Raw genomic sequence first — 23,172 nt, 5'->3', positions numbered from 1 at the left:
TGTTGCACAAATTGAGATTGAACCTAAAATACTATAAAGTATCTGGGTTTTTTATTAGCCAATAAATACATTACTGGCATGAGAATTGGCCAATGCCTTAATAGTGTGTTTTGGTTGAGGGCGGGTGATTTCAGACCTCAGCTGTCACATATGTTCTCATGGAAATAGAGCATCCTCTAGTGGACAGAATTAAGCAGCACTGATGCACACATCAAGCTGATACAGCAGACAGTCGTTCCCACAAACAGTGTTCTGCCACAAGATTAAGTGAGTCTACCCCGTTGTTAACTGATTTAAACACATACATACACAACGACATTATATGTTGTTTTAAAGCTTGTATTTACTGTGTTCAGTAGGTTTTCAATATATGGTTTGTTATGGATGCCCATTTCCTCTAAATAGCGACTTAGCATAAAACAATGAGAACTGTAAATATTTTTCACTTGAATTATTTGACATATAAATCAACATGTAGGCTATGCTACCCAGTAGAATAAATGAATGAAGACAAACCTCGAATTGATGAACATGGTCATGCATCAATAATTATAAGACCATTTTAATAAATATATGGTGCTTAAATGGGTCTCCCTGCAAAACGAGTACGGAGGAGCCCGAATGTGCGGTTTGTTTTTAGCCTTCGATTTTCTGTTAAGGCATTTTGTCCTTCCACCCACGCCGTAGATCTTCAATCACATGACAAAGTTCCATTTCCTGTTGCTATTGTATCACACTTCCATGTTTTTCGTCTCAAACATTGAAGTAATGTAAACCACGGACGTTGTCACTGTCGTGTGATTTGTCGCACATTGAAAGTTAGTGTACACGTCTCGTCACCAGCGAGGGAAACAACATGGCGAACAACTGTGTGGTTTTCCAGAGCAAGTTAACCTCCATCATGGAGATGCTCGCTAAAGCTGCCGTGGTGGAGATCAGTAAGCTCTGGGAGGACGGATTCGCCCTCGTACAGGTGGAGCTGCGCCGCAGGGAGAGCGAGATTGAAGCCCTGAACAGAAAGTTGGTGTTGATGGAAAACGAGCGGGGTCACAATACAAGTCTGTCTTCATCATCATCTTCCTCATCATCTTCCTCCATAAGAGAGCAACAGAACGTGCTGCTGCCGCCCAACGGTGATGGTAAGGATGGCGATCACAGGTGGAAAAAGTACTCAGATCTTGTACAAAAGTAGAAGTACCAGAGAGTTACAAGTAAAAGTCCTTCAATCAAAATGTAACTCAAGTAAAAGTAGAAAAGTATTAGCATCAACATGTACTTAAAGAACCAAAAGTAAAAGTAATGTGCAGATTGGTCCATTTCAGAATAATATCTCTGATATGTTTTATAATGATTGATCATTAAAGTGTTCTCAGAGCTGGTGAAGGTGCAGCTAGTTTGAATGGCTTTGTATACTGCAGGGTAGCTGCTGATTTACTCCAGGTGAACTAAAGTCTGATTTAAGGGCTGATAATATTTACCACCATTAATCCAAATCTGCCTAGCAACTAAAGGTACAAAATAAATGTAGTGGAGTAAAAGTACATGATTTACCTCTGAATTTTAGTGGAGTAGAAGTACAAAGAAGCAAAAGATTGAAATACTCAAGTAAAGTACAATTACCTCAGGTGTATATCATGAAACTGTACCGAGACTGGACCCATTTTATACTTTTACAACTGTTTATAGTCATAAAAGTCTACCTGCAACCACTACTTGCTGTAGGTTTTACTGTGTTTGTTATGTCTCAGCCACAGACACCACAAGTCTGGCAGAAACACTTTTGTTGGCCCGTTTGATCTGAAAGCTTTGAAACCTCACATGAAATGAAAATGTTTTTTATGAAAGCACATACTACCAGAATCATCCTCATTTAACAACTCACTTGTGTACCAGTCTTTGTAAACTAACCACAGTTGATAAGCACATCTGTGACATAGGCACACTATTTTTAAATAAACCATCAGTTGTTTTAAAATGCACCTGCTTTGTCGTTTCAGGGCTGAGTATAGATTCCGTGCAGACATTGTGTTCTGATCAGAGCGCCAGAGAGAAGGCGGACACCTCAGCGAATCGCCAAACACCACCACCACCATCACAGACAGAAGAGATACAGTGCGAGCAGCTCAAAGGGGACCTCTGTGCTAGTGACGGCCGGGATGACGATGAAGACTTAATAGTGAAGCTAGAGGACGAGGACGACGTTCAGATCGTGGAGCAGAATGTGGAAATTGATAACAGCGCTAATGATGGAGCGGGTGACCACGATCTGGAAGCGAACCTCCAACCCGTCGAGGCGATGGAGGAACAAGAGAGCCAGCAGTGGTCGTCGGTTTCCGTGGGAGACAGTGACCCTGCTGACGACTCTGACTGCTTCTTTGAACCTAAACAGCTGTCACAACATCTGGACTCAGAAATCCTGCTCATTCAGAACGCTTTGGACATTTTTGAAAGTTCCTCGGAGGCACCGTACTCGGACAGGTTTATGCGGGATAATGGACAAGGTGCATCGAGTAAATCAAGGGCTACTATGACTTTAAGCCAAGCTGAGCCAAGTCAACCTATAGAAGCAATAGACCCAGAGAGAGAAGTGTCCATCAGGTTCTGCCCGGATAAACAACCTCAAACTAAAGACTTATCTTTCAACTCGGACAGCAGATTCTTTCTTTTAAACGACCCCGAGTTGCATAAAACGATAGCGAGTCGCCGCATAAAGGAGAAATGGTACATCTGCCCGTTCTGCGGTAAAAGCTTCGATCGCATCAGCCACCTGGAGATTCATCAGAGGATTCACACGGGAGAGAAGCCGTACACATGCGACACGTGTGGCAAGTGTTTTTCTCAGAGGAGCAACCTCCGCACTCATCAGCGGACTCACAAAGAGGCTCTTTCCCAGAATGCAGTTTGAAAAGCTAGATGTATGTGTGTCTAGATCAGGGGAGTCCAAACTTTTTTACCGAGGGCCACATACAGAAAAATATACGGAGAGCTGGGCCACTTATAGAGGTGAATATTGCTTCATAAGTTAAATGATAAGTTAGCAAAACAAATCAAATGTAGGTGAATAATGTGCAATACTTTCAAACGGTTTAAGGAAAAAACAACCTACATCCCGTCTGACATTTCAAGCTGGTTATAGAAATAAGTTATTGGGCTTTTTGTTATCAACTAAGATTAGTTATAAAATGTTTACAATTCTAAATGACTACATTTATTTGAAAATTGGGCTCATTAATATATTTGAACATATACATTTCAGAAGTACAAAATAAGACAAGCACAAGTTTAATTTGTGGGCCATATTGCATCATAATTTTAGAATTTGCTGAGGGCCGATTCAACTTGCACTGCAGGCCGCATTTGGCCCCCGGGCCGTAGTTTGGACACCCTGGTCTAGATGAACTAACCGATTCCCTTTTTTATATTACTAAAGAGTAATGTAGCTGACTGATTTTACTGTGCATTTCTTCTTCTTTTTTTTTTGAGACATTTTAACTTTGACATAGGGTTGGAGTGTAAGGACTAAGTATTGGACTTGTGTTCTCTTTGTAAACCCAGCCAGTTAAGAGATCTTAACACGTTAAATTGCAAATCTAAACATGAACATTATTTCAGTTATCAGAAGTAATGAGGATGTTAAACTCTAATATATGTTTCATAAAATGCTACGTTACTGCAGCATCTGATCTATGATCCCTCTCTCCTCATGTTTGAGGTCCCAAAAGCTAAACTGTTTGAAGTTTTAATAAAGAACGACTCATACGCTGTACTTTTTCAAATAAACCTTTTAACATTTATATGTCTCTTTTTCAGTTTCATAGAAAACAGGGTAAATAAAAACAGCTGACGTGCCGACACAACGTTGATAGAGCATAGCTTTGTTGTTTCTGGTTAAAGAAACCATTTGGCTGCTTGTATCCAAAAAGTTCATCTTCCACCAGGTCACCGAGTTCAGGTCTGCACCCTTTTTGACATTCTTGTAGTTGGCTTTAATGACTTAAATTTATACAGTATCTCCTTATAGCTCTTCCTTATTTACATACATATATTACATACACACATCAGGTGCATCCAGGCTGAAATACCAAAGCTTTGAGTACAGTTGACTCTTGACCAGGTATTAGAGCTCAGAAACGGTGTCCTTGTCCACATGTTCCTCCCTGAAGGTTTTCGATGTAAACTAGGCACCTTAAACCGACAGGATAAATCGGGACCCCCTCCTGTTGTGGATTTACAAATGTACAAGTCACCAGAGCAGAGGTTGGGTGATTTTTGGCCTGCAGATAAAACAGTAAACATTCTTGTAACAGGAATCTTCTTCCTTACACATTCAAGGAGAAACTATATTTTTCATTTACATGTATTGTGTTTAACAAAGTAAAAAAATGCAGTCCATAATTCTCCAACTGAATATGGGGGCACCCTGGCAATCATCCATCATAGCATTGTACTTTTGTCTGTTAAGGAACCTTACCCTTGTTTCCTACGGTCTCTCCCAGCCTAATGAAGCCATCAAATGCCCCAAATATTGTTTAATCATTTGGACGACACATAGCCGGGTGGTTGGGATGCATAACTCTTAGGCTAAAATTCCATGATCAGAGATTTCCCAGTTTGATTCCCAGCCAGCCAAACTGTTAGCTGCATACCATTCCCGTTCTCTTTTTTCCCCCACAGTCCTTTTCACTACCAAGGCATAAAATTAGGATAAAAAGGATAAACGACTCACAAGCCAGAGGCAAAATATTCAAGTTTGGATCTTTCCTGGGGCTAATTACCCCCTGCAGTCAATGTATACAAAACAAACATCCCGTTGAAAAAGAATAGGTCCTTTTAGATGCAGGAATGCCGGCTCCTTTCATGACCTGTCTTGTGGTCTAGATGATCTGTCCTCTGGGGTGCAGCAGGATGGCGTTGGAGTGCGGCTTCGGCCTGAGGACCCCGTTTCTGTAGTAGAAGTGATTGTTGAGGGCCTCCGAGATGTGGTAGGAGCTGTTGTCTACCTCTTCATCGTGTCCCTCCGCTACCGGTGGGGGAGGCCAGTCCTCTCTGACTCCCTGTGGAGAGTCTCCCTCTCTGGGGAGGGCCGTGTCCGGCTTTATAGGCCCAACGCCTTCATCCTGCTGGGCCTTCAAGGGAACCAGGGAAGAGGGCAGACCTGAGTCCTGGTTTAAACAGCATAGAAACACATTACTATTTCTCTGATAGTAAAAGGTCTGGGTGAAGATAACATTTACAGCTATCCCTTTTCATAAATGAAAATATTACAAGATCCTAAAGTCCTTGTTTGGGCTTAGATGTAACATACAAAATGAGCTTAAAACACTGGTGGTGAGGGAAGTATTCTGATACTCCACTTAAAATACACAACTTAAAGCTCCACTACAAGTTAAAGACCTTTATTAAACAGTCAAAGTATCTGACTAGTATCCCCAAAATGTAATTAAACTGTCAAAAGTAAAAGTACTAACTCTGCAGAAGAAATGACCCCATCAGTGTTTTATCATTTGTGATATTTTCTGACTGATCTTAATGCTGCACTGTGTATTCAACAGTTTAGTGTTGTTGTTGTTGTTGTTGTTGTTGTTCTTAACTTCTTAAACACTGCCCATCTGGATCTTTGAATCATTGAATGCAACTCTGTTCCTTTAAATTCAAGGAAGCAATAAGGACTTAATCCTGTTATGATGCATTCACTTGAATTAGTCCAGATGTTTGGACCACATGCTTTCCTACTCGTACATTTGATCCTATTTGTACCCAAATCAAAGAAAAGGTGATCATTTGAAAACACACAGAGCTAACCAGACAAATTAGTTTCACTCATAATTTGTTTTAAATCACAGCAGTTGAATAAGCAGTTTGTCTGTGGTTGTGTGTTTCCACATTTGTATTAGTAGTCATTGTGTCTACGAATATGTCTGACAGGGCTAATGCCAATTGGGCTGTAAAAGAACACAATACTGTATGACACATCACGAGCGAAACTGATTACTTTCTAAAGTAATCTCTCAGGCGCTGACACATACCAGCGACATGTTGCTGTTCTTGACGTACGACTCCACCCTCCTCATACGCTCCTCCTCCTCCAGCTCCGCTCCTCTCAGGCTCTCCTGGCCGTTGTTCCACACAACAGGACGTCCGAGTTCGTCCACCTCCACCACCTCCGAAGGCCCCCACTTTCCCCCCAGAGTGGACTGGCTGCCTCTGTAGATGGGCCGTTCCTGCAAGGGAGGGAACCCAAACTATAGATGTTTATCATTGGTTGCTTTTATTAATTAATCATGTCGTTTAATAAAAAGTGTGTGTTATCATGGAGGAAAGGAAGCAAGTGGAAAACCCCTTAAAAGAAAATTCTGGCTCTGATTGGGACTGCCATTAAATCCAGAATACTGAATTACCTTAAAAATATGTGTGCTTTTTATTTTTGAATGGTTTTTAGTTTGATTATGGGGATTGGGTTACAAATAAAGTAGTTCAATATACTTACAAATGCCCATTCATAGTTTGACACACAATTAGGAAGCAGCCATAAATAAAGTAAATGCAGAACCAATTAGAATATGTGTTCCTCTATGTATTTCCCCTTAAATTAGGTTTCGTGACAGTTGAACCATGTTGGAATCAAACAAAACACATATTTATATAAGTTGAGATAAATGCGTTACACGACTTCTGGTAAATCAGAAGTCGTTTTGGACCGTATGTTTGATCAGAAACCCTATTCCAAAACCCTTAAACCTTGGGCACTTCCACACATTATGAGAGCATAGGGTGCAGTTTCATGATGGATAATACTTCATTTATGCAATGTCTGGAAAGCAAAGTATGTTGTTTATATACAATCTAAATGAATAGCTGGAGGGTCAGGGTTTCCCATAAAATTATTGCTTGTTCTACCAGATCGGAGCAATATGAGGAGAGGTCCGCCTTCAACAGTGTATTCAATGGGTAAGGGAGAGGCCTTTAGCAAGACGGGGTGTAGTGTCCTGAAATGTCTCAGAGTGTTGGACTCACCAGAGAAATGTCACTGCTTTTTATTCGGCTGTCTACTCGGAGCAAACTGTAATCTTCAGACTGGGGAAAAAAATAAAGGTAAGAAAAGTTATTGATTAATAAAATGAGTCACCAAGGATGAGATATTAATAATACACGTATGAACACTGCATGTTGATGTTTGAAGCTGCAGCAGCCTGTAATCATTGGCCTGTTCTGCCAGCGGCTCCTTCCAGGTGTGTGTGTGTGTGTGTGTGTGTGTGTGTGTGTGTGTGTGTGTGTGTGTCTACCTGCAGTCTGGGGTCTGTGCTGACAGAGTTGAGTCTCCTGAAGGAGGCTTGTCTGGAGAAGCTTTGAATTTCCTCCCTGGGGAAAAAGAGGCAGCACATTTGGAGGATTAAACATCAGTTTGCCACAACAATATTCACATCACATCACATCTTTCCTCAGACTACAGAGAATAAATAAAAGTATTTTAGTTTGTGGCTCAGCTTACGTTTTCTCGTTGAGCTCTATCTCAAGCTTCTTGTTTTTGTGTCGATGGTAGCGGTTGACCAGCAGGACGACCATGACCAGCACCAGGACTAACGCTCCGGCTGAAGCCCCGATGATGATCAGAAGCAGGTTGTCGATGGTGGTCTCTCCCTGCCGTTTAGATGTCTCTGGAAGAAGGATAAGGACAGGAACACATGATGAATTTATCTTACATGAAACACATTGAAAAAATACAGTGATGTGTTTGGTTTCAATCTTTGAGCATCTGTTCATTCCCTCTATCCACCGCTAGAGGGCAGCAATTGTGCACAATTACTACAAATGCAAAGGAGAATTTCCTTTGTATATTTATTTTTACTTTTACTATCAGATGTTTTTGGCAGTTTACCACTTAGATTAAGTTATGTTAAAATGTGCAAATCAGGCATTATGTTTAATACGAGTTCAAATCAGTAATCTAAACATTGGATGAAGCAATGTTTTACTTGTGACATCTTATAGTTAAATCATCTTTTTTTAAAGGTCCTTTAAACATATGCAATGTAAAAATCTTAATTGTTTATTTAATTGTATATTTAAAATAAACTCCTTATTGTGTATTTGGAAAAAAAAATCTGGAAGAAGGGATGTTTTAGAATCAAAATAGCCCAAAATGTTTCCCCTATAACTTTACTTATGGATCAATTTCCCTATTCTAAAACACCAGCGAAGCATACAGTAGCAGGACAGTTTCCCCTGTAAAACCGTTGTGATTTTACCTTTTAACAAAGCTGCAGTGCACTCACCTGTCATTGTTACTGTGTACTCGGCTGATCCTGCTGCCACCTCGTTCCTGAGCACACACTTGTAGACCCCACTGTCATTCATGTGCAGGGCCCGCCCAAAAACCAGCTTTTCTCCAACCTCGGACACCCCATCCGGCAAAGCTTCTCCTTTCCTGTGAACAAATCAGAGCAAAATGTCACTATTGATTGGCAATGATGAGTCACAGTGATAAACCCATCAATCAAAACAAAACAGAAACCTTTGAGTCACTGCTTGAAACAAAAGCTGTGACTCATTTTGCGTGAATTCAATTTGAATTCCAGTTTCAAATATTGTTGTTGAGAACAAAACATTAATATCTACGGAAGAGGATCAGGGCCACAGGAGAAACACAATGTGGGTTGTGGCCCTAATCTACTTCTGTAAAAAAAAACTGGCACAAATAATCACTACACAGGATCAGGTTCACCAAAGAGTGTAACCACCAATCCACCTGCACCTGAACCAAAACCGGCCGGGCTTAAAAACGGGCGCCCATTGATGTGAACGCACCCAATAAATACTAGGTTTGAGGGATTTAAGCAAGCCCCGCTGAAAACATCACAGGCCACATAATGGAGAGCCGGTTTCTGATCAGGTCCACTGAGGGGGTCATGTTGCGCTCGGTTTCACTGCGCCCCCCCCCAAACTGGAACCAGCTCAGATTTCTTTTCTCAAAAAACCCCACCTAGCTTTCCTAACCAGCCCTTTTATTTAAAAAGTCACAGGTGGAGATTGCATCTGACACAGAGGAGATGCTGGAAAGTGATACAGATAAAGTGAGAAATCCAACATCCAGAACGATTCTTATCTGTTTTGTGTGCTGCCTCACAATCTTTGCAAGTGAGTTATCACGGCATCGATGCAGGTTGGTGTTTATTGTTACATTTATGCAGAGCAAGGAGATCAGTTTCCAACCACTTCCAGTCTTTATGCTAAACTATGCTCAACATATGCAAGTTAAAAAGCTTCATATTTACTGTTAGCGACACAAGAGTGGGACTGCTCTTCTTACCTAAAGCCCCAAAATAAAGTACATTTCCCAATATAATGACGTATGAAGAGTGGAAGATGAGCTTAAACACAGAATGAGTTTGTACGGATGATCGCGCCAATGGGTCTGCGAGGTTGAAAAGCTTTAATCCAGAATAATCTTAATACTTCAAGATTGCTTCATGGCTGAAATATTTCTCACTCAGCACACACAACATTTGATCATTGTGTATTCAGTTGGAGCTGTAATGGCTGGTACAGTGTCTCTAATTTAAGTACAGACCCTGTGTTTTACCAGGCATTAAAGTGATATTTAAAGCATGGCACCATGATTAAGTGCTTAGCATGCGTCTCCTGCTCTTCCCTGTGTCGCGCTCTCCCTCCCTCGTGTGAAAATATCTCCCTGGCTCTTTTTCTACCTTCAAATTGCGCAACACGACACCGTAGCTTTTATTCTGAGATGAATTGAGCCGGGATAAAAAGGCGCCCTCCTCCAGATTGAAGCACAGTTCATTGTTGTTAATGGGGGTGTAGTCGGTGTGTATGCAGTGGCTTATATATGCTTGGAGACACATTCCAGTGCCATGTAAAGAGCAGTTTAGCAGTGCAGATAGCATCACGGTGGGGGGAATTAACATGTAATTGTCAGACAGCCAGACACCAATAAACTGTATGTGAATGTGTATGTGCATGTGTGCATGTGTGCATGTGTGCGTGTGTGTGTGTGTGTGTGTGTGTGTGTGTGTGTGTGTGTGTGTGTGTGTGTGTGTGTGTGCAGCAGACAGGAGGATGACAGTACCACGTCCAGGTGATGTTCTGAGGTTTGGGGTATCCTCCGCCGCTGCAGGTCAGCTCGGCGTTCTTCATACCCACATACCAGTCCCCTGTAGTAGAGGTGATGGCGGCATCTGGGGGGTCTGATAAAGAAACACAGACATAAGCATGTAGTAACACAACACGTTTACATTTATGCTGCATGTTCGAGCAAAGAGAAACCTGTCAGCAGAGATGGTAAATAAAAAATGGGCCCTATTACGCTTATTTTCTGGTTTCCTGTTTGTATTTAGTGTCTCTACTGGGACATGTCTCCATGCTTTAATGTTCAAAAAGCTCTTTATTTTCCCCTACCGCCTGTCCACCCTCTGTGTGAAACCAGAGCCCAGTCTGCTCTTATTGGTTAGCTGGTCTTAGAGATGTCCCGCCCCTTAGCCTATCACGTATAATGTATTGGAGCGCTAGCCAATAGAAGCACGAGTGTTACTTTGTGATGTCACTACGTTACGGAATTGAACAACAGTCCAAAAAGTGAAATAGGGCAGCTTTAAAGAACGTTTTTTTCAAACTATCAAACCCACTCAAATGTTTGTTTTTATTTATCCCAAGTTGCCTCAGATTAAAAGCTGTTATTTCAGCATTACTTCACGTCCTCATGCTGAAAGAAAGATTGCAGAAGTGGGGCAAAAGTCAATGTTTTGCAAGTCTCCAAAAAGTCTCAAGGCTTGGAAGGAATTCCAGAGTACTGAACGTTTTCTGAAGTCGTTATGCTTCACCTTTCTGACAGTTTTAACAGTTAAAGTATGCGTGTTCTTGTACAGTATGTCCTTCCAGTGACAATTTATTTTCTGAAGCAAATGTTTTGCATGTTTCTGACAACCTTAGATTCTTTACGTGTGAATGTGACAACCTTAGGTATTATGGGATGTCTGTTTGCTTGTCATGGATCTTTTCCTTCTTGCTCAGGCAATGTGATTGGCTGTCAGATTTATTTAAGTATTGTTCATCCATCGTTGGGAAAAACAATTTAAATAAAGAGCTTTTTGTTATTTGGGATTAAATCATTCCAAGTCAAAACATTGATGTCCAAGTGGAGACACAAGTCTGAATGCAAAGTCAGATTTTGATCAAGTCAAGTCTAAAGTCGTCAGATACTCGAGTCCTCTCTACACAAAGAGCGATTGTGCCCTGAAGGAACCAAAGTTTTAGTGTCTCCTCTGCAGGACGAAGCATTACTCATACACTTTCCCAGCAACCTACCAATATTGTCTAATGTTAAGTCCACTGCCACCTTTTTATGTACCCAACAGAAGGGATAAGCTATACAAATATCTCTTGCGGGGAAACTAAAAAGGGACAAGTGTCATTGCCTAAATTAGCCATTAGCAGGAAGAGCTCAAATAATTGGCTGATATCCCAGGAGAGAAGGTTGAGTCCTGAGTTAATACTATATACTTATTCAGAGCAGATTCACAAGTGTTTCCAATTGAGACGTGACAAAATGAGGAATACCCAAAATGTACAAAAGGAAGGAGAATTGATATTTAAATATTGTGATAACTGCTACTTTTCTAATCTGAGCTGCTAGTTATCTGATTATATGTTTGGATATTGAATCAGATTTCATGTGATTAAGTAAATAGAAGTGAAAGTAATATAACATGCACTTACATTCTTAAAGACTAGCTGCATTAAAACACGGTATACAGTGAGGATTCCTTTGTTTGTAGTATGGATTTAGAGCATAGCAATGTTGACTTAGTCATTCGGTTAGGAAAGTGTCTTAGTCGTCTATTCAAGTTGAAACAAGATCGAAGTTGGCTCATTTTGGAAATCCTGCAAACTGCTAACCCTATTAAGTCATGATGAACAACATCACAGCCTTTTTTCTTCTTTCAGTTTGACTGTAATAGATACTCCGCACTGCAACTGTGTTGACATGTTATTGCAGGTAAAGCACAGCTGCAGCTGGAAAAAAATATTAATGAATAACTGCTGCATTTTATCGATGTGTTCCCACGGCTCTGGTGTGACTTCCTCACGGACACACCTTCATTAACCAATTGTTTTATTTTGGATTTATTCATCCTTTAGCCAAGAAGGTCCAAATTAAATGCAAGATGTCTACCTCCAGGGAGACCTGGTCAAGTAGGCAGCTTTCAAATAAACAAACATCCACATATAAAATAAAAGCAAATAGTAAAAGAGGAGAGAGGGACATGGTGACCACACTGGAGAGCCATAACACATTCCATCCAAAAATAAATATGATTTATCTTATTAGTTTCACTTGTTGTTGCCGGAGTTTGCCATATTTCCTTAGAAGAGACAAAAGCAAAGCCCATGTTATTACATATTAGAGTAATCATCAGCAGATTTTGAGTATTTTTCACTGAAAATCAGACACAATTCAGTACACTCAGGTGGTCATGATGTGCACTATTTTTTTAGATTGTGCTGTTTGGTTTCAGGAAATAATGGAGCTTGTCACGTCTGCAGAAAAGCATTTCAACAAACTGTGGATGCTGGCGAGAAAGCTCACATTCTCTTTTGTCTCATTTTTTCGATTGTTATCCATCTGTGGGAGAACTGCATTTTTTAAATGTAGTTTCATTTCCTGCATACCAACTACAAAACAGCACACTATGATATGATTACAACACATTCAGAAAAATAAAGTGTCTTTTGAAGTGTCTACTGATGTGAAACAGATTATTTCTGCCCTCAGATAAGCTCTACCTTGTAGATAATATAAAGTTAAAACTGTAATTACGCATAATTGTTCAGAGTCAGAATCAGAATACTTTATTTATCGAAGAGGGGAAATTGGGTTTTGTTTGAGAGTTACATCATTTGAGAATTAAAAAAGAAGAAAAAAGTCTAATTCAACGAAAAATGAATAAAAACATAAAGTAAATTAAATACTTTCAAACAATCAAAAATAAATAAGATAAAAATGAAATTAAAATATTTAACAAAAAAACAAGAACTTAAGGTAAAAATGTGCAAATGTAACTACAATTATAACACCAAAGATAATATATATTGTTTTTTATCATTGCTAAAAAAATATTGATACTGAAAACTAGTTTGTTGGTCTACTTTCTGGGTTTAAAACACAGCATCACTACCAGCTGTACTCACACTGCACCACCAGGCTGTAGGAGATCCGACGCGGCTGCTCCAGGCCGGGGTGCCACACCAGGCAGTCCAGCTTCTTCCCGTTCATGCTGCGCAGCGGGTGCAGGGAGTAGTAGCTGGACACGGACCCGCCCTCCTGGCTTCGCTCCTGGAACTGTCCCGGCAGATCGGTGTCCCAGGTGAGGCGGGGGGGCGGGCGGCCCACGGCTCGACAGGAGGCGGCGACGCGGAAAGACTGACCCTCCACCAGCAGCACCGGGTCCAGGGAGGAGATGGGTAAAACTGAGAGAAGAGGAGGAGGAGGAGGGTCAGTAAAGAGGAATGAAAGACTCAAAATTCACCCGTCCTCTCTGTGTTTCCTTCACTCAGAAAGGTCTGACATTCTCTGAGAAGGTTAGTGTTTGAGTTATCTGATGAAGATAGAAGGTTTCTCTGTGTTTAGCCGGTTTTAAAACATGGAGGTATGAAGATTGTGTGAAGATTTTGTATCATCTTGATAAGGAACTGTATTCTCTGTATTGTACTTGTTCCAAAATACAAGATTGACAGTGATGAGTTTAACCAGTTCTGAAATTACTTACAATTACGGCATTAAGATTGAATCAATACTTCCTAAATCCTGCTCATAGTTTATTAGTCTTTACCGGAAATTACCTAAAGTGACTAACTAGCTTCATTAAATCCAAGACATCACTAAATATTTGTGATTGACTTTGTACGTCAGAGACAAGTTTGAGCAACAAGATCTTGTTGCTGACAGATTCAGATAAGAACATTGCTGTAGAAAAGACTTTAAATGCATGCTGGAAGAACGAGAAGAGCATGAGAGAAATAGGCACCAGGGGATCTAACTGAGGAATCCACCACAGATAGAGACGATAAAAAAATACGTGAGAACATCTTTCTTTCGGAAAATTGGTCACAACAACTCTAGACCATGAGGGCAAATGTTTCACATAATGCATTTCCGTTTGGTTCCTCTGAGTCTATCACCAACTGGTTAAACACGATTGTGGTTCACGCCCCGGTCATGACAGCCTCTGCTGTAGTAAACACCTGGTAAGTCTTTCTATTGGTGCTCGGATTATTAACACAGAACACAAAAATGGTAGTTAGCATTAGCAGAATTAACCATTACGGATTATCAGACAAAGAAAAGGTCTCCACCTAAATAACCTCAAAACTTATAAACAGAAACTACAGAAAACATGACATCACAGACGCGCCGTCATCCGTGTTTGATTGACGGATAATATGTGGGAAGAGATTACCTGCTAGGAAAATATCCCGCACATTGCAAAGAAAAGCTTTGAAATGACGAAACTATTTAATCTTTTAATAAGAGATAACTCACGGCTAAATACAACCACCTAAATAAACCCTGATTACACAAATCCCACTGAGAACAACGCACTGAATAAAAGAGAAAATAATCCAGCTTTTTTTAGAATGAAATCACAGCAGAGCATCTATGTAGCTATAGGGTTCAACATTCAGTGTGTGTGTGTGTGTAGCTGCAGGTTGTCAGTGAGTGTGTGTGTAGCTGCAGGTTGTCAGTGAGTGTGTGTGTAGCTGCAGGTTGTCAGTAAGTGTGTGTGTAGCTGCAGGTTGTCAGTAAGTGTGTGTGTAGCTGCAGGTTGTCAGTGAGTGTGTGTGTAGCTACAGGTTGTCAGTGAGTGTGTGTGTAGCTGCAGGTTGTCAGTGAGTGTGTGTGTAGCTGCAGGCTGTCATTAAGTGTGTGTGTTTGTTGTTGCAGGTTGTGAGTTTGTGTGTGTGTGTGTGTGTGTGTGTGTGTGTGTGTGTGTGTGTGTGTGTGTGTGTGTGTGTGTGTGTGTGTGCCAGTTGTCAGTTAGTGTGTGTCTGTAGTTGCAGGTTGTGAGTGAGTGAGTGAGTGAGTGAGTGAGTGAGTGAGTGAGTGAGTGAGTGAGTGAGTGAGTGAGTGAGTGAGTGAGTGAGTGAGTGAGTGAGTGAGTGAGTGAGTGAGTGAGTGTATGTAGCTGTAGGATGTGTGTGTGTGTGTGTGTGTGTGTGTGTGTGTGTGTGTGTGTGTGTGTGTGTGTGTGTGTGTGTGTGTGTGTGTGTGTGTGTGTGTGTGTGTGTGGCTGCAGATTGTGACTGCGGTGTGTTGCGGTACGCTTGTCTGATCTGCGGCGTGTCGGGACAGGTTTGAATCGGAGCTGTCACCGTTGATGGCTGGAGCGACATGAGAAAATCATTTCAGAAACAGATAGCAGCGCTGCAGGTTCGACTTGAAGTAGGGAGGTAGGTTTTAAGCAGCAGCAGCATCCCCCAAGCTCCTATTATGTCTCCACTGAAATCTTATGCAATGCAATTGTCTCAGTAAGTGGAAGAAGGAGGAGATCCAAAATGATAGACATCAATCACACAATGACAGCACTGCAGAACTGAACATTTCGAGACATTTAAGATGTGAAAATGTAGGTTTTTGGTGAGTTCAAATGTTTTTAAGTGTTCCCCGAATTCAAGGTTTCTTTCATATAAAAAAACCTACATGTTTTGAGAGTGTGATTGTGTAACGACCTGATTTTCTGATTCCTGGAAACTGTGTGAGTGAAGACCAACTCTTACAAGTGCTTGGTGGAAGTTAATGGATGTCTGATCCATATATTTTGAAATTGTCTTTGTGTTTTCCATATTGGCATTTTACTGTTGTCTGTTAAGACGACAATCTGTTGCGTTTCTTTCAAAATCTGAGGAAAGCAGGTGTAAAGCCCTTTGTGGTTTTGGGCTGTACAAATAAAATGTTCTACTTTCAACTTGGAAACACAAAGTCAAACCCTGTGGTTAAAACAGTATCGAGTGAATTTGAACTTTTTCTTGGTATCAAAACATATTCACTTTTTGCTTTTCACCCGCTGAAGATCTAGATATGTTGTGAGTGTTTTTGGTCACGTTGGCAAACATGCTTAATTTCCCCCAGGTTGGATTTCCCTTCTATCAACATGATTAGGGTTTAAACATTATTACAGCAGCTCTGACAGGATTAGAAATGTGCGGAAGAAGAGAGGAGGAGGAGAAAGGTTGACTCTTACTCCAGACGGTGAGCGTGATGTGCCTCTCAAAGTTTCCGTTGGGGAAGGTGGAGATGTGGCAGGTGTAGCTGCCCTTGTCCGACTCCTCCGTGCTGGGGATGAGCAGAGCCGAGTTCACCGTGGGACTCGCGCTCTCGAACCTCACCCGGCCGGAGTAGCGCCCAAACTCTGATGTACAAAACAAAAAGACAAGGAATATGACAAACCAGTATTTTTTAAATTACCCCAAAGCCCTGACTGAAAAACAAATAGTCCTAGTATTAAAATAATGGTATGTTCCTATAATAAATCACAGAGTAGTGAAGGGTTGGTAGATTTGTTCTTTGAAACCATTCAAAGAAAAATTACGCAATATCAATCACAATTTAACTAATTGTTAGAAACTGGAATGTCGTTTGATTTTGACGGTTATCCTTTATCATTCATTTCCTGCCAAGCTCCGCCTCCACAGTGCCTGTCAACATCAATCGTACACTGATGTCATTCTATCCATCTGGGTTTATCTTTCCTGTAGTGTGTTATATAGGTGTTAGTGCATGAGAATGATCTGCAAAGGTTAAAATCCCAATAGCCTCCTCGAAATGGAGTTTCTCTCCCACACACCTGCCTGAAACACCTCCATTGGACTCCCTTGTGTACGTCTGTAACATAATGAAATCACTATGGAACACTTGCGCTGCTATTGGCTCCAACACATTGTACGTGATAGGCTAAGGGGCGGGACAATCTCATGGCGGTCTATATTAGGAATTGGACCGTATGGGTCATCTTTAGTGTATCTTCAAGAACCAAAATGTGGCATTTAAGGTCATTTCCGTTACATGGAGTATCTTACCGGTGTGTCCGTCCACAAAGTGTGCAGTGATGATCTGATCCTTGCTGCCGTCTGGGAGATCCTTGTACCAGGTGACCTGCACCACCTTCTCCCCTTCCTCCACCTGGTAGTGGCAGGGGAGTCTGGTCTGGCTCTCTGCAAAGGAGCGCAGCGCGGTGGCGAGCTGAGGAGGCTCCACGAAGTCTGCCTGCACACACACCACTGAGAGAGGGAGAGGGGGGGGGGGGGATGTTATCAGTGATATTCAGATTGTAATAGGAACATGGAGAGTGCCAAAGATCTTAATGTGTCATAATGAGGAGATATTGAACTGGAAAACATAGGACTCTGGGAATGTACTCACTTCTGACATGGAGTTGGAGCTAAACACTAGCGTTAGCATCGGAAACAACAATACTATCATTCTGAAGTATAACGTTTAGGATGACTATCATTGTAGTTTAGGGGTAAAGCAATGAGTGCTAACATGTGCTAATCAGCACAAAGAGCTGATTAGGCTGTTCAAGATGTCATGTGCATTTATTCAATTGTTGTCCAAATTTCACTTCAATCAGAAATGTCAATATCCGGCTGAAGCTACAGGGGATCAAAGTCATTGATATTCATCATATGAGGTCACTGAATATCTGTATTGTCGCTCCCAAGCATTTTCTTGTTAAATACATGTGGGTTTATTTTCTAAGTCAGTTAGAAAAAGCTATTTGAAGGCATTCCCTTAGACTCTGGGTGCTTGTGATGAACATTTCCCAATGTCTTAGACTATGAATGATTAATTGATTATGCTATATTTAAAAATAATTGCTAGTTCAAGCTCTAATTTCTTTCTAACTCAAGCCAGCATGATGTAGGTTCCTTTCAGGCAACACTTGTACATCCTAAAACAACTTTACTTCTCGATGCATTCATTTCCCACACACCGCCCCTGACGTATCCCATAATGCATTGGGCTGTAGGTGAAGTGTAGACAGGTTTGTATGTAGACAGGTAAACACATTCACACCTTATGGACGTCACCAGTTCACCCAACCTGCTTGTCTGATGGCATTCAGACACAAAGAGTATCGCAAACTCCACAAAGAAGGAGGAGGAGCAGTTTTTAAACACAGGAGCTTCTCACTGTGAGGCGACGGAGCAAACCGAACGAAACTAAAGTGCTTTTATGAGTCTTAATTCTGCCTTTAGAAACAGATGTGAACAGACTCTCAAAAAACAATTGAGCTACATGATGATTAAGATGCTGTTTTTCCACATGGACTTGTGTTGTATTAGATTTTTTATATCGCAATTCCTTGATATTAAATTATTCTGTCATTTAAGTTGCAGAAATCTACAAATAAATGGAGTTTTTTTCAGATTATGATTTGTTATTATTACACCAGTTTTTGTCTGATCAGCAATCCTCTTGATAAGACAGAAGTTTATCCATTGCCCTTCTTATACGTTATAACATATCACATATTGTTTTCTATTTAAATGTGTATTCCATTGATCTTGAAATTGCAGTACGCTGTATTCCTTTTACTATTAATGTTTCTGTTTTTAATCTCACTTTAAGTATTTAAATTCTGTCTATCCATTTTGATAGGTTGGTGAGGCTTGAGTACAAGTAATTACTGCATATATTTAGCACAAGTAAGTACAAAGATGTTGTGAAATAATGTTCATTTCATTCCAACATGTCCATGACACAGCCGCTGTAACATTAATAAACAGTGCGCAGGAATTCTACCTATTCTTTCGCATGCAGAGGTACAATGTTTTTAATGTTACCAGATTTATTGGCTTGAAAATCTGCATTTTCTAAAGAAATCAGGAACAAGTATTCAATATGAATCCAACATGGTGAGAGTTTTTGGCAGCTTCAGCACTTCAGTGGCTTTGTAGTCTCATATCAGTGAGGCTATCAGAGCTGAGTGCGATTAATGACTAAGACTGACTGTACTTTATCACACCTGGTTAAAAGTCTACCTCTAAGCGTGGGACAGACACACAAACCAGGCTGTGTGAGAGCAATGCTTCTACAACTCGAACAGGGAAAACCAAACATTTGCCCTTTGATTTCTGGGGGAGAAGCACGTATTTCCTTGGTTACTCATTCATGAGCTCGAGTAATGATTAGACTTCAGTCGATACGAGACACAAACTCCCACAGATAAACTCCCACACCGACAGAGCGGTGCGTTTAAATTAGGCCAACAAAGGACTACAGTGTGGGTGACCTAATTAGGGAGAGGAGAGAGACAGAGTTGTAAAAGAGGAAGAGAAGAAGAGCACTTTCACATCAATAAAGGAAAAGAAAGTGAATCAGAATCCCACACAAGAAGAACACTTTATTTATCTCAGGGGGAAATTAGGTTTCGTGGACTGTTTTTAGAAGAAAACATGTATATTTCTACACCCTGTGTCTTCTCAGGGGTGGAAGAAGTACTCAGATTTGTATTGATAGCAATACTACATTTCAAAAGAAATAAAAAGTAATGTATTCAGAATCTTACTTGAGTAAAATAACAAAATGATTTACATCAAAATAAACTTAAAAGTCCCAAAAGGGAAAGATCTCGTAATGGCCCATTTCCAAATCATATACTGTTAGCATTATATACAGTATACATTGAATAACTGGGTTACTTTTATCCCAGCTGTTAAATGAGGAGCTAGGCTAATTTGAATACCTTTATACTGATGCTGGATATCTTAACGTATAAATATATGTAATCATTTATTTAATAATTAGATCTTTCTTCTTAAAACTTTTTGTGTAAGCTAATAATCTAAATCTAAAGAGCTGCCGAGTGACGTAGTGGAGTAACTAGTACAATATTGGCTTCTAAAATGTAGTGGAGTGGGGCATAAAGTAGCAACTGAGAATACTCAGGTTAAGTACAAGTACCTCAAAATGATGCTTAAGTACAGGACTTAGTAAATCTACTTTGTTCATCCACCACTGCATACATAGACATTAGAAGAAGGCATAGAGAAATGAAGGTGACAGTCAACAGAGATAAAAAACAAAGTAAAAGAAAGAGTTAAACACACACTGCACACACACACACTGCACACACACTTTAGACAAACACTTCAGTCACAAGGCTGCTCTACAGGCTTTTCCTGTTCCCTGTGGACTGCAGTAACTTTATCACACATGTTCTTGCAGGATTAAAGAAAAACAGCAATGTGATATGTGCTTTAAAGCAGCAGCGCACCAGGGTTTAATCTCCAGTGAAGAACGCAAAAAAACAACCTCTGTGCATCAACAGGAGGACGCAGGTTGGGCAATCGGTTCTGATTCATGTTTTGATTAAGAGTAAGAATGTGACGGAGCCACATTCTGTCATGCTGCTACTTCCTCCACACCTGCAGGGACAAACACATACAGGGACAAAAAAAAGAAGAAGGCTTAACACCCTAACATTAAACCCATGAGTGATTATTGAATAGTTAGATTAGAAGAAAAAGGGTGTTAATCCGCTGCTGTAATGGGGCTCTGTGAGGACTTTAGACTGGCTGCAGGGATGTGTTGCCATCTAGCCCGAGGAGTGATGGGCAATAAGTTCACATTCAAAGATTCCTAGGCTTTATAAGAACGATGGCTAAGGATTAGTTTGTTTGGCAATGATGATATTAAATCTGTCTGTCAATGCAACATAAAGACAAGACATAAGGAAGAAGAAGAAGAAGAAGAAGAAGAAGAAGAAGAAGAAGAAGAAGAAGAAGAAGAAGAAGAAGAAGAAGAAGAAGAAGAAGAAGAAGTTGATTTCAGAGCTCAATTTAAGCCAGTTCTTCCAAACCAAACCAAACTGGGAAAAAGAGTTCAATCTTTGTGCACAGGACTTGATACACGTCTTTCAAACAAGAAAAATCTTCCCCAAATGTTTGCACAAAGTTGAAAGAATCTGTCAAAAAAAACATTACAGCCTTGAGATTGAACTACGAGGCCTAGACATGGGTGTCTATTTAAATTTGGCAATAGAAAAACATCCCTAAAATTAAGTCAATCATCCGGAAAAATACACAACACACTTCAAATGTTTGAAGAAGTGTTGTGTATTTAGAGAAAACTATATTCAGTTTATAATATCAGCAAATAGATTTACACAGTAAGTGCAAACAGACTTATCAAAACATGTGAGTAAGAAATGTGTGTTATAGATGTGCCAACAGATACTGTATGGATAGATCAATATAGATATGTATAGATTTCTCCTTTAAAAGTAGCTCCATTTGACTATAGACTCACTTAAGGTGTTTATATGAAGTTAAAGGATGTTATAGCACAATAAAAGTAACAATTGGGAACAATGTGGTTATTTTATATTTTCCATTCTTCCCCTTTTTGTTGATTATGAGATATTATAGGAATATTGTAAAAACTGGAAAATACAATGAGGTGTGTGTCAACACTGAACACTTAAATATTTAGTTACAACATACTGAATTCTAGGAATATTAAAGTCACTTTTTGTTAATGAATTAGAATCTAAAACATGTATTCTTGACCATTTACACAGAGAAGTCATTTCTGGACCACAAAGGCTTTAAAAACATCAACAAAAACGACAGCAGGAATCCCAAAATGACGTATTGGAGGTTGCCTAAAACTGTGATATTGTCATGTGAATGTAACATCAAACTCACCACAGAGTAAAAGCAGCGCCAGGTACTTTGCCCTTTGCCCGGTTAGCTTCATCTTTAATCCAAAAATAAAAAGCTGGTCTGAGTCACTTTCCTGTCTGGGCTGTACAAATGTTATGAAGACTTCATGATGATTTCTGATTTAAGTTCAGACAGGAAGCCTCAGTGTTCGCAGCACGTTGGAGTCCTCAGCAGGGAAAAGTGCAGCAGGTGTTTCCTCTTCAAAGCACACACATGATGCTTCAAAATAAGAATCCAGCACTTATTGTCCACTGGTGTAGTAATATGAATTGACTGCAAGTCGAAAAGTGAAAAACCTTATTACAAATGCAAAGTCTTCTGCCTCGTGGAACAACTCAGGAGAGAAAATGTAAAAATCGTAAACAGATAAACGGGAGAACTTCTAATTAAAGGTGAGCTAATACAGAACGAAAAATAAACAGTGTACACCAAACAGAAAGCTCTGCGTTTGTCTCGCAGAAGCTCCTACAACAGGTTAGAGCCTCTACACCTGTCTGCGTCTGACTCCGCCCACCTTTCAATCTGGACACGCCCACTTAATGCTGCGTTCATGTAAGATTGAGAAAGTTGGATTAAAACAATGACTGATAATAAATCACGACAAAATATACCGAAGGCAATGTGCTTTCTTTGGTCAGCATGGTCAAAAGTTAGTGATCAATAGTAGGTTTTTTATGATGGTGGTAACATGTAGGCTCTGCCCTTAAAAAGTGCTCAACATGACCCACGTCTCTAATTCCCAGCCACATTATTATTAATATGTTTTATTTTATATCTAATTAAGCAGTTCTGAACCACGCTTCCTGGAAATATCATAATTACAACATAAGAGCAAAAGGTGTTATTATTGCCAATGAGAGGTGCTTTATTTGTGTTCGACCTCTGACTCTAGCATTGTAAACATTTTTCAAAAGGCATTTTATTATTTATTTAATTATTTACTCAACAGCATTTTGATATCCTATACTCTAAATCTAACTTTCATTCCGTATTTTAGGTTTTCCTGCTGTTAGCTGTTTTGTCAGCAAGCATCGTTATACATCTCAACACCTTTGTTGAAGAGGATAATCCTTAATGGTCTTCTAAGGGTACATAAGTTAATATATACTAAAGTATAGACATTGATTGTGGTTATGGCTACACAAACAACAGACAAGTTTCCCTAAAAAATGTTGTCTTATTTTAAATTTCCCAACACGTGTTACTCACAGGTTTCACTTGTAGAACATTCAATTTCCCAGGAAAACTTGAACTCAGCATTATTTCGTGCGAAATTCCAAATAGTCCAGTTTTTCCAAAACAACCTGACTAATCTGTGACAGGAAGATGCTCCTCTCGTTTGAGATGTTTATCTCCAGTAACTTTAGCTAATGATCACCTGCAGCTACAATGACAGACAGCTTCGTTCATACTGATGAATGATGTAACCTA

The 23,172-nt window shown here is 40.1% G+C and overlaps 2 protein-coding genes across 3 annotated transcripts; one reads left to right on the top strand and one right to left on the bottom strand.

Moving 5' to 3' along the window:
* The first annotated feature begins 675 nt into the window (after window positions 1-675).
* On the top strand, window positions 676-3,794 carry LOC134866299 (zinc finger protein with KRAB and SCAN domains 1). Its single transcript, XM_063886395.1, has 2 exons — window positions 676-1,139; window positions 1,998-3,794. The coding sequence occupies exons 1-2, from the start codon at window positions 857-859 to the stop codon at window positions 2,903-2,905; spliced, it is 1,191 nt and encodes a 396-aa protein (XP_063742465.1). The 5' UTR covers window positions 676-856; the 3' UTR covers window positions 2,906-3,794.
* On the bottom strand, window positions 3,767-22,217 carry nectin4b (nectin cell adhesion molecule 4b). Of its 2 annotated transcripts, none has more exons than XM_063886392.1 (11): window positions 21,724-22,217; window positions 17,089-17,289; window positions 16,254-16,421; window positions 13,204-13,482; window positions 10,085-10,202; window positions 8,274-8,425; window positions 7,490-7,655; window positions 7,284-7,359; window positions 7,015-7,074; window positions 6,027-6,221; window positions 3,767-5,126 (listed from the first exon to the last, which is right to left on the bottom strand). In XM_063886392.1, the coding sequence occupies exons 1-11, from the start codon at window positions 21,773-21,775 to the stop codon at window positions 4,875-4,877; spliced, it is 1,719 nt and encodes a 572-aa protein (XP_063742462.1). In that variant the 5' UTR covers window positions 21,776-22,217; the 3' UTR covers window positions 3,767-4,874. The 2 variants fall into 2 exon arrangements, with proteins under 2 accessions (XP_063742462.1, XP_063742461.1); XM_063886391.1 differs by having other exon boundaries at window positions 3,767-5,162; window positions 21,724-22,215.
* Window positions 22,218-23,172: the final 955 nt, after the last annotated feature.

This window comes from Eleginops maclovinus, chromosome 6, assembly GCF_036324505.1.
Source record: "Eleginops maclovinus isolate JMC-PN-2008 ecotype Puerto Natales chromosome 6, JC_Emac_rtc_rv5, whole genome shotgun sequence".
NCBI lineage: Eukaryota > Metazoa > Chordata > Actinopteri > Perciformes > Eleginopidae > Eleginops > Eleginops maclovinus.
Note: the sequence above shows the minus strand (reverse complement) of the source record. Positions and strands in the feature narration are given on the sequence as shown.

What these genes read in the sequence shown, in the direction of transcription:
- LOC134866299 (XM_063886395.1), top strand. Translation starts at nt 857, where the DNA reads ATGGCGAACAACTGTGTGGTTTTCCAGAGCAAGTTAACCTCCATCATG. An exon ending in GCTGCCGCCCAACGGTGATG is followed by an intron (nt 1,140 to 1,997) that starts GTAAGGATGGCG and finishes TTGTCGTTTCAG; the next exon opens with GGCTGAGTATAGATTCCGTG.
- nectin4b (XM_063886391.1), bottom strand. Translation starts at nt 21,775, where the DNA reads ATGAAGCTAACCGGGCAAAGGGCAAAGTACCTGGCGCTGCTTTTACTC. An exon ending in ATAGAGCTCAACGAGAAAAC is followed by an intron (nt 7,360 to 7,489) that starts GTAAGCTGAGCC and finishes CTTTTTCCCCAG; the next exon opens with GGAGGAAATTCAAAGCTTCT. An exon ending in AGAACAGCAACATGTCGCTG is followed by an intron (nt 5,163 to 6,026) that starts GTATGTGTCAGC and finishes TGTTTAAACCAG; the next exon opens with GACTCAGGTCTGCCCTCTTC.